Here is an 11358-nt window from a genome sequence, read left to right on the forward strand (position 1 = left end):
CATATTTGTTTATTTATTTAAAATAGTTCTATCATTCATTATTAGTAAATTTGGTTTTATTTATAATTGGTCATTTTCATTGGTGCTAAGTTTTATTCATCGATCTGATTTTTATAATGCCAACACTAGTGGCATTTCTGCTCTAAGAAAATGACACTGACTAAAATTAAAACCATCTGCCAAAAATCAAGTAACTTCTATAAAATTTTGAAGTCAATGGTGTAAACCTCTAGACCAACGTTCATTAACGACCATTTTACTGTGGGACAGAACGTGGTCAGTCCCGAAAGGTTTCACCGTACTAACTTTTCACCTTTTCTTAGTTTCGTCCGTCCTTTAATCTATTTTTCTTTCAGATTCTTCTACAATTTTTGATGCGTTGACAACATGTAGTAAATCATAATGCTTTGACTCATAATATTTTCTTAAATATTTATTAACTGTTTTGACTCATAATATTTTTACTCATAATTCCATTTACTTTGTAATCTATGTGTTTGATTTTCATTTTGGATTCTGTTGAAAGTTCAGCTCTCTGTTTAATTTTATCTTTATTTATTTATTATTATCTTGGGGTTTTTGAGATTTGCTGTCGCAATGACCAATATTCGTCTCATAAAAATGTTTTGTTTTTAAATATTATTTTTAATTTGTGATCCCAAGTGTATGGTTTCATATTCGATTTTTAATATGGATTCTAAAACCATATAGGGAAAGCAGATATTATGGAATATCTTTCATGTATGAAATCATAATAATATGCTTAAGTAAGTTCTTAATTTGTTTATTTTAAGGTTCATGTGATAAAATGTTGTGCGTGCTTGGATCACAATGTCTCTTGGATGAATCAACCAATCGAGCTTATTGTCATTGTGGTGAAGTATGCTCTGACGTTTTTGCTCCAGTCTGTGGAGAAGATGGTGTGACTTATTCTAACGAATGCCAATTGAGGCTGTCTTCCTGCAATCAGCAACGAAGGATATTTGTAATGAGGCACGGTCCTTGTGGTAAGAGATTACATACTCTTTGCAGACAGAACGGGCATCTCAAGTTGACGTCTTTCTCATAATCTCAACACTTTTTCCTTTTCGTTACCATGGTTGCAGCAAATCTTGCCTTTTTCCCTAGGGCGTGGGTTAGAAACCTTACCGTCAGGCTAACCGTGGGAGGTTTTTGCGGTTTTTCTCTCTATGAAACGCAAATGCGGGTTAGCTCCATCAAAAAGTCCTTTACGAAAGCAAAATTTCTGCAAATTCTTGATCTATTATCTTCTGAATTGGGTTTAAAATTACAAGGCTACGGATTTGAACATTAGTAGTCGTAAGGCAAAATTGGGTCTGCTGCTTAACGAAGGCTATAAGAATCAGTGATTAAAAATAAATAACATTGGTAACGCACGAATTCCTGACGAGAATGCCTATAATTTTATACACTGCTCAGAACAATTACAGAATATTATAAGTCTTGTCTAAAGTAATAGTGAAGCAAAATTTTTATTTGCATAAAATAGAAGAAGAAAGTCACAAATAAAAATTTGCAAATTTTGAGTTTGGCGTCGAAGACGGCTCTTTAGTGGCAGCGAATTTGATTTGGCTTTCAACTTAATGTAAAACAAAGCGGTAAAGAATGATCAACCTTTAGTAAGCGCATCGTTTCGAGGAGTGCGCTGCCTCAACGAAGTTATTTAACCGAATCAGGAGCTTGGAGAGTTGTTGTTCCACAACGTGTGATTTTCAAGATCTGTAACCGCTTTTTGGCAACTGGAAATGCAGGCCGAAGATTAGGTTAAGAACGTAGGTGTGCAACAACGCCCAATGAAGACCAATATTTAACGCAAAAGGCTCGAACCAAAACCTCCTAGAAGTACGAAAGCTTCAGCACGATCAATTTAGTAGTCCGACGTGACGAACATAAACTGCGCAGTCGATGAAAATGAAGAAAGATGTCGCAACGTTTGGGCTACTAAGTTGCGCAGTGGTCAGAAATACGAAAGATGTCATTACGTTTGGACTACTAAAGGATCAAATTTCTTGTTTATAGTAACCTATGGTAAGGCCTTCTCTTTTCTAGGAGGTATTGCTCGAACACACCGAAATATGAATGCTTCTCTTCTTCAACAACACTTTCGTACCAACACAGTTTCGTCAAAAACTTGTCCGAAACCACCTTCTTGAGGTAGATCTGTATGTTTGCCGACCAATGCTGAGTGCCACGGTAACGGCGAAGAAGAAAATACAAACGGGAGGAGAAATGAATGGCGCAATATTCTTTTTTCTGACGAGTCCCGTTTTTCTGTCCATCCTAATGATATGAGTGTTTTTATCTGGAGGGAACGTGGCACTAAAAACAATCCTGTGCTCGTGCTCGAAAATATAAGATTTGCCTGTGGTCGATTGACGGTCTATTCTGGCATCTCCATTGATGGACGTATCGATCTCTATATAATTCGAAATGGATCTCTAACTAGTCGTCGATATAGGGAAGAGATTTTGAGATGTATTGTAATCCCTTACGCTGCAGTAATTGGCGATGCAGGCCACATCCTGCTAACTTGGAGAATGATTTCCTTTCGGAGGAAGGAATCATTCGAATAGATTGGTCAGCATGCTCTCCGGACATAAACCCAATCGAGCATGTTTAGCCAATCGGGCCAATTGCTGGACGCCTATCACTCTCTCAAACTCTCCAAGAACTGAAAAGAGCTCTTCTAGAGGAGTGGGACGGAACAACATCCAAACTCCTCATTAATAACGTCATTGACACGATGACTCAAAGGTGTTCAACGTTGCTGGCAGACCGAGGAAACCATACCTCTTACTAAAAAAAATTTTTTTTTAAGGAAACACCTTTTTCCTTTCTTTTTTCACGTGCACAAATTATGTTTTTTTTCCCTTTCACTCCCAAATGCCCTGTAAACCACATTTTTTTTCTACCAAACATATGTCATATTTCCTACTACGCCTGTCGATACTGTATCAATCATTTAAACAATTACCCAAGTGCAAGATCAACGCATCACCTCAATATCCCTTAATTGTTTTGAGCAGTGTATTGTGGGAGATTCAGTACAATGGTTGCAATGTTGAAGGAATAATGGAGTACATCATAAGAATTGAAAATTGCACAGCAACCCATGTCCAAAAATGCCATCGGACTCAGATGAGGGCGTTCTTCTTACCATTCTAAACTGATTGTTCATTCGATTTTGAAACGTCATTTTCAGTTACCCAACCTACCTTAATAATTTGTTAGTTTCAACTATTTATGTAATTAATATCAAATATTGCATCCAAATACGCATAAAACAGCTGTTTCATCGTAACTTAGTGATTAGGTAATTTTAGTGATTTGCAAGTCAGTCGCCATATCATAAAATTACGATAAAACAAAATTACCTACTTGATTGAAAAACATTCTAAAAAATACATATCTACTTTTGTGAAAAAAATAAATCAATTTAAGTTTATAAATATATCTCAGCTATAGTTTAAGTTTATTTCAATTATCGAGAAGTTTATAAATACTCAATGAAAACTATAAAAATATTTCAGCAGTTTCACACGTTAACAATTTATTTATATTGGTAATCACCTCTTGTAAATAAATAATATTGTAATACCATTTAGATTTGCGTCTTGAAAAATATTCAAAAATATTCAAAATATTCAATTTGTCATAAAATATATATTGCAAAAATAACATAGCGATTTAAGTTTATAAATATTTTTCAGTGAGAATTTTGGGCTACTTTTATCCTTAAAAAAGAATATTGTGTTACAGTGGGTTCCATCTCACTGTCATATCTATGAAAACGAGATGGCATATCTTCTTGCTAAAAGAGGAACTGGTATTTTTTACGGAGCTGACAGAGAGAAATTCCAAACTCTGTCATAAATAGATTAATTAAAAACACTATAATAAAGAGTTATGAAAATAATTTAATTGAACAAATTGGTAACAAGTTCTAGAAAGAGACTCTGAATAAGATCCCTGATCACCCGAGATGCAATGCGGTTGCTGTCTTTAAGTTGGAAACCGGACACGACCTGTCTTACTGCTCACCTCCGTAGACTTAATATCTTTCCCGGTCCAAACTGTGCCTTGTGCGGGGAGGACTCCCCAATGAATGCTGAGCATCTGGGGGTCTGCACCGCAGTTGCTGGCGACATCTATGAGAAATACTTAAATGCTAGGGAACAGTTGCAGGCACTGCTAACTGACTGATTTTCTCTTTATATTTCTATTATTGATATTCCATTTATGGCTTTTTGTTCTAATTGTTTTTATATTTCGAATGTTTTAATGATTTTAAATTTTTGCTTAACTTGTTGTTATTCCTTATGGGTCTGCGCGGAGTGTTTTTATGACCCAGCGAATGATGTACACATCAAGTGCTGCTGCTAGAAATAAAAAATAGTCCTGTTAATTTTTTGCAGACACTCAGGATCCGTGTGAGAGTATGGAGTGTCAGTTTGGCTCAGTGTGTAAAGTATCTTTAGATGGTGAATCAGCTAGATGTGTTTGTCCAGAAAACTGTGTCTCCTCCCGAAATGATCAGAATTCAGTTTGTGGAACGGACGGAAAACATTACCAGAATTCGTGTGAATTGAAAGGTGCTTCCTGTAGAGAAATGAGGCCTATTGAAATCAAATATCATGGTGCTTGTGGTAATGATGCATAGATTCTTCTAATCTTTCAATTTAAAAAAGAAGCTGACATGTTTATAGTTTTGTTCAACAAACCAGAAATTTATTATCTTCAAATTAATTTCATAATTAGTTCATCAGCGAAAATAAAAGTTCATCGTAGAATTGCGCTTTTGATTGCGAAAACACTTATTTTTCTTGCATGTAAGATAATTTTAACTGATCTTTTTACTCAGGTGTCGTAGATTTGACGTCATACTAATGGTGGTTGCTGAGAAAACGTGCATTTCTCTATTGACAAGTCTTGTATGTTGTATTCTAAACTACACTAAAGTTAGAAACTAAACTTTGTTAGATTGTATAATTACTTTCCTCAGCAGAATGCAGCAGATCGAGAAGAATGCAAAAACAGTTTACACTAAACAAACCATAACAATCAAATGACTGTTTAAGAACTTTTGCGTCGAAAATGCTCTTATCATCTTATCGTTTTTGCACATTTAGCTTAATGACTTTTTCTAACAATTATACACAGTTCATATTCGATTGTTATAATTTTTTGTATTTCGTTTGTTTCGAATAATACTTGTCGTATACCTATTTATACCACAACCGGCCATTGGACCGGGAGAACAATTTATTTCTTTATAAGGTTATCGGAACAGAAATGACGATGTCATGCGTGTTCAACGTATTGCATCCGATGAATTGCACATTTCTGCAAAGACTGTTGCGTAATTAGTTCAATCCGAATAACTGTGAATTCATATTTCAAGAAAATACCAAAAAGTTTAGATTGACATTTTTGGGTCAGAAAAAGAGACAAAAACTAAATGTTTTGGTAAGTAGCTTACATTTTATTTTGCTAGTTATACTTCATTTTTAACTAATTGTTAGTTTTTATCCAGAAAAATCGAAACAATCAAGATGTCGAAACAATCAAGACAGCACAAGTTCTTAGGACAAATAATATTAATTATACGAATAATTATAATTCTTATATATTCTTATAATTAAAAGAATAATTATAATAATTGTAAGAAAAATAATAATAATTAGAAGAAATATGTCTGAAAAAATGTACAATGGAATCACCCTGTATACGTAAAAAATGCGTTGAGCACTGAATTAAAAATTCCTATTCTTTGTGTTTGTAATACATAAAAATTGGAAATATACAATTTTGCTTAATTGTAATAAAGTTTTATTTTCAGTTTATTTCCTTTCTAGCATCCATATTCCAAATATTCAATCAAGAAACATAAAATCCAGTCATTTGACCGGCTATGTTAGAAATAGGTATAGATTAAGTGTTGATATGTTTAGTGTTAAATGTTGTGGTTACTTTACACAGTACTGAATCGCTAAAACCGTACTGAATTTCTAATAAATTACTTAAGCTTCTTAGTTCCCAAATTTAATATTACTCTTGTTTATTTTGAGATTTACTTCTATTTTTTTGAGAGAACAATTATTAGTTAATGTTAAGTACACTGATAGTGCTCTTATGTACTTTTCGTCTACTTTATTAAGAAGGAAAAATCATAAAAATAATTAAGCTTTTTAGTTTCCTTCGTATAGTAAATACTCTCGTTCATTTATTATTTATTTAATTTATTTATTTAATTTATTTTTCTAAATAATAGAAGAATTGTAATTATGTATTTAGTTTAATCTTGGAACGACAATCTAATCAAAATATCAACGTGTTAATGTTTAAAATCTGTAAACATTGTGTAGTTCATCAAATGCCAATGGATTTTTGTGGCTTTTTGTTTTACAAATCATATCATAAACTTTTATTCATTGCTACGAGCAGAATTTTTTTTAAATATTTATTTCGATTTTATTTTTGAGCGATTTGATTTATTATCCCTAACTTATAATAATTACTAATTACTTTATTTGTTTTATTATATCTAAAAACGTTTGGACAGTTTTTGAGCTTCAACTATCCGAACTTGGACCACAGTCAGTAAGTTATCGATTGCATTAAAAATCTACAACAGCTGTTCATGTAATTTATGTGGCTCATGAAACGAATTCCTTTTTTTTTAAAAAAAATAAAATGTAATAAAAAATTCTAATAAGATAAAATTTACGATGAACAAGCTAAATAAACTTCCTAGTAAAGCTGAAAACAAATTAAATACAGTCAATGGCCAAATCATTAAACGTACTGTAAGATTCTATATAAAATCTTAATTATCAGGTGATACTATACCGCTATAATGTTTTTAAGAGACTGAAACCGGTTTGCTCTTGTTTACGTTCGTATATCAATTGGTTAAATTCGACGATAGATAATATAAATTCGACAATTGGATAAATTGGACGATATGTTATATAAATGTAGAATATTTATTATAGTATATTATAGACCAAAAATTAGACCAAATTACTAGACGCACTGTAGTGTTTTAATAGTTACACATTTTGCACGAGTATTTATGCAATGCTTTTATATTTAAACATACATGTAATGGGTTTTTATTCAGGAGATTTTTTATATAGTGCTTCCTATTTGTATTTATTTTTAGCGTATTGCATTGCAATGCTAAACAATTGATACGCGAACAAAAGCAAGTACAAACCGTACATCTTACAGTGCAACCATTAATTTGGCCATTGAAAATTCCATACTGTGTAACTTAAAATGATGTGTATTCCTTCTAGTTGCTTTTGTAAAATAGGATTTTATCAGTGTATTCTGCTTCATAAGTGTTAACTTATTATTCAGCGTTGTTATTGCATTTTCTACAGATCCATGTGAAGGCGTTGAATGCCCAACTTCTCAAATCTGCCAACTGGACGAAGGGAGAAATCCAATGTGTCGATGCAACTCTGTATGTTCTCCAGACTTCAGACCAGTATGTGGTTCTGATGGAAAAACGTATACGAATGAATGCACTCTGAGAGTAGAATCGTGTAAATCGAGAAAAAATATTCGAATAATTTACACTGGAGAATGCTCTAGTGGTAGGTACTAAAGTTTTTGTAAGCTTTTATATTCTTTTTTTTTTATACAATCGAGCATCGCAGCTGAGAAAAGGAGTTCACTTTGACTGGAGTGCATTTTAATCGATTGTCGGACGTCTAACCCTGGCAACACTATCACCTTAGCATCTTTAAAATAAAATAAATTGTATTTATGCTGATTTTGGTACTTATATAAGTAACTACGACTGATAATTATAATAATACTATCAAAGTATATGTTATTCTTAATGAAGTTTAGTTTATTTTGCTATCTTTTTATATTTTATAACAGTCGGTGAGCAGCCGACCCAATTTTATGGGTGCACGACTGCTATGTTCAACTCTGTAGCCTCGTCATTTTGAACCCAATCCAGAAGACAAGGGAACTCCTGAATCAAGCATTGGGTGAAATTTGCCTTCGTGGAGAACTTTTTGATGTAACTAACCCACATTTGCTTTACATAGCGAGAGGAAAACCTCGATGTGCACGAGGAAAACCACGAAAACCTCCCACTATTAGTCTGGCAGCAAGGGGACTCTAATCCATGATACGTCTACCACTGAGGATATTTTACGTCAGTACTGTGGTCGGTGTGAGCCAGGTGCGGAATTCGAATGAACCAGCCACAGTCGGGATTCGAACCAGGTTCACATCATTGGGAGATGAGTGCTCTATCCCCTCAGCCACCATGGTGCAGTTTATTGTTTTATTTATTTTTACATCCGTCGTTGAACAGCAGACCCAATTTTGGGTTTACGGCTACTAATATTCAACTCCGTAGCCTTGTAATTTTGAAACAATAAAGAAAACAAGAAAACTCCTGGATCAGTACCACCAGAGGCATTGATTGTTTATGGGAACATGGAGGACTTAGTGACTCGACAGATTTAACGTGCATCCGTCACCATTTACTACACGGGGAGTCTTCGGTCGGTATGCGCTTAAACCCACGAACTCTTGTATATAGGCCCAGTGCCCTACCAACCAGGCTATCCCAGCCTTTTGTTCATTTAGTTAGTCATGATTAGTGATCAGAAGTAGCGCGCTACAAGTAGCAAAATTACTGTAGTCATTACTTTTTTCCGTAGTTTGTAGGATAGTGCGCAACGTTTTAAAAGAAGTAGTGCGATACAATAAAAAAACAGTTGTTTGTAGCAATTCGTGCCAACTACGTCAGTGGTCAAAAGTAGCGAAATTACTGTAGTCACTACTTTTTTCCATAGTTTGTTTGGTAGTGCGCTACTTTTAAAAAGAATAGAGCGATACAAAAAAAAGAAGAAAAAAAAACATTAGTTTGTAGTAATTTCTGGCAACTACGTTTAACGTCAGTTAAATAAAGAAGCAAAGTTCAAACTGAAAAACAGCGGTTCTTCTGTTTGAACTTTTTCTTTAATGATTGTTACTTTACCTTAGTCAAGGGGATTTATTATGTGCGTATTACCATCAAAAGTTAACTATCAGTAATTCATAAATTCCATAAATTATTCATTATTTTATGAATTATTTCAAAATAGTCCATTAATTAAGTATTTGTAACGTATAATCCACCATGCTATATCAAATATCCGCCTAATTATAATTTTATTAATTTTCAATTTATTTGTGAGAAATAAACTTTTGTGCTTATTAACTTATAATAATTTCATATCAGTGTTTTTCAAAAATTAAATATAATAAATGATTAATATATAAAAATATGATTAATAAAAATAATTAATATAAATAATAGAATGAATAACATATAATAAATATATAATTTTATTGGATAAATTAATATAACAATGATTTTACTAACTGTATACTCTTTTATTTATTAAATGATCAATTGCAATAATTCATTTTATAGCTGAAAACAATATTTTTTTAAATGACTGAATTAAGAAATAAATACAATACTTGATTTAACGAGTTAAAATATTGATTTTTAACAACCGAATATAACAATTTAATAATTTAATGTATAGCTTGATTTCATAAATTAATATAATAATTGACTAAAATCTTACTACAATTGAATCTGCAACACCTTAACTGAAAACATTAAGGAATAGTTTATCAACTAAACTTTACTCCGTTTATTATGAATGAAGTTTATAGACACCAATAATTGTAAGTACACATAATTGAAAAATATATTCTTTTTTTGCAAAGGAAAAATGAGTAAGCATTTGAATATTAACATACACATAACAGTCGAAACCAGTACATAAAGCTATTTGTTTGTGAAATACTTAAATATATACCACTTTTACTTAATAAAAACGTCATATGCTTCAAAACTATACATATCGGAAATAGCAGTCGTCCTGTTTCAAGCGCTTACAAATAGGCGCCCATTTTCAAGACATGCCAGACATAAACAAAAGTGATTTTAAATATAAAACGTAAAGCAGCAACCGAAAAATGGAAAGTAAAAGCAAAAACAAAACTCGTTTTTTTCTCACATTTATTTTACTTACGCTAATTTTTGAGCGACTGAAACATGTTGATTGTTATTTTCAATCTATATATTTATGAAGTAAATAAAGTTTTTTTTAATTAAGTGATGTCTTACCGCTTCCATTTCTTGGCATTATTTATTTAATCGCCCATGTTCTTGGTCATCATCATCCAACATTTTCCATTATGCATTCAAGTTTTTTGATATGCCAACAAACTACCATCATTCCATGATGGAAAATGATATTTTGATATAATGATGGTTAACCGTCAAGAGAAGTTTGATTCACATGCATCAACAATCTGTGATGGTCCATGTTGGTTCCAACTATACATTTCTATGATGGTTTATTGGGAATTCTTGTTGGCTCTCAGGAATATACCATCACAACAATTTGGTTTTTCTTATGTTGAACTATCGAGAATCAGTACTACATTGGAATTATGGTTATTGATAATCATTCCAACATTTGATTTCTAAGAAACCATGATGGAAAATTTCTGATGGTTTAAGATGAACAAACCTTCAAAACAGGTTGCGATTCTTATATTGGACCGTTATAAATCAGTCCGAATTTCCACATTGGGGTGATGGTTACTTATGTTAATGACAATCAAAAAATATGATGGCTCATGATGGAATTATTGATGGTTACCATCAAGTGGTCCATCAATGCAAAAGCCTCAAAAGTTTTGATTTGGGAAACCATCTTTAGCATGTGATTTTAAATCCTCACCAAAAGAAAAACAAAACTTAGGGGATCTTAAATAAATATTTAACCTATCCATACTTCACCATTTACATTCCATATCTGACAATGAACGAATAAGAAATGCTGTATAAAAATAAGCAGCTTAACAGATTAAAATGGAATGCAATTAAACCTGTTATATTTTACATATTAAGGACAAATTGTTATCATAATTTTAGGGGCTAATCCCTGTGACAGTCTACAATGCAGTCCGTTCCAGTCATGTGACATCGACAGACACGGAAAAGCGACCTGCCACTGTGATGACCATTGTGAACCAGTTGTGAAATTAGTGTGCGGTTCAGACAGAGAAACATATCTCAATGAATGTGAAATGAAAAAACAAGGCTGCATTTTAAAGAAGTACATTAAATTAGCTTATCGAGGAGAATGCGGTAAGTCTCTTCAGTTTCAGTTCGTTTATTTCATTGCTGTAAGTCCTTTCTCCAAGCTGATATGCATTTTAAGTTTTACTTTTCATTTCCGTTTTCTAAATGGTTTTCGGACAAAAATGTAAATATGGACAAATTTTATATATATA

The 11358-nt window shown here is 32.6% G+C and overlaps 1 protein-coding gene across 4 annotated transcripts in view; it reads left to right on the forward strand.

The window, feature by feature from the left end:
• LOC107442136 (agrin) overlaps positions 1-11358 on the forward strand; it is a 187935-nt gene that overhangs the window by 81534 nt on the left and 95043 nt on the right. For all 4 annotated transcript variants that reach the window (XR_011637173.1, XR_011637174.1, XM_071182999.1 and 1 more), the window contains exons 3-6: positions 795-1007; positions 4437-4667; positions 7410-7625; positions 10997-11212. Coding sequence is in view for 2 of the 4 variants with exons in the window: in XM_071182999.1 (XP_071039100.1) it covers positions 795-1007; positions 4437-4667; positions 7410-7625; positions 10997-11212 (876 nt within the window). In the remaining 2 variants the exon portion in view is untranslated. The remainder of the gene's footprint in view (positions 1-794; positions 1008-4436; positions 4668-7409; positions 7626-10996; positions 11213-11358) is intronic.

Source organism: Parasteatoda tepidariorum, chromosome 7 (assembly GCF_043381705.1).
Source record: "Parasteatoda tepidariorum isolate YZ-2023 chromosome 7, CAS_Ptep_4.0, whole genome shotgun sequence".
NCBI lineage: Eukaryota > Metazoa > Arthropoda > Arachnida > Araneae > Theridiidae > Parasteatoda > Parasteatoda tepidariorum.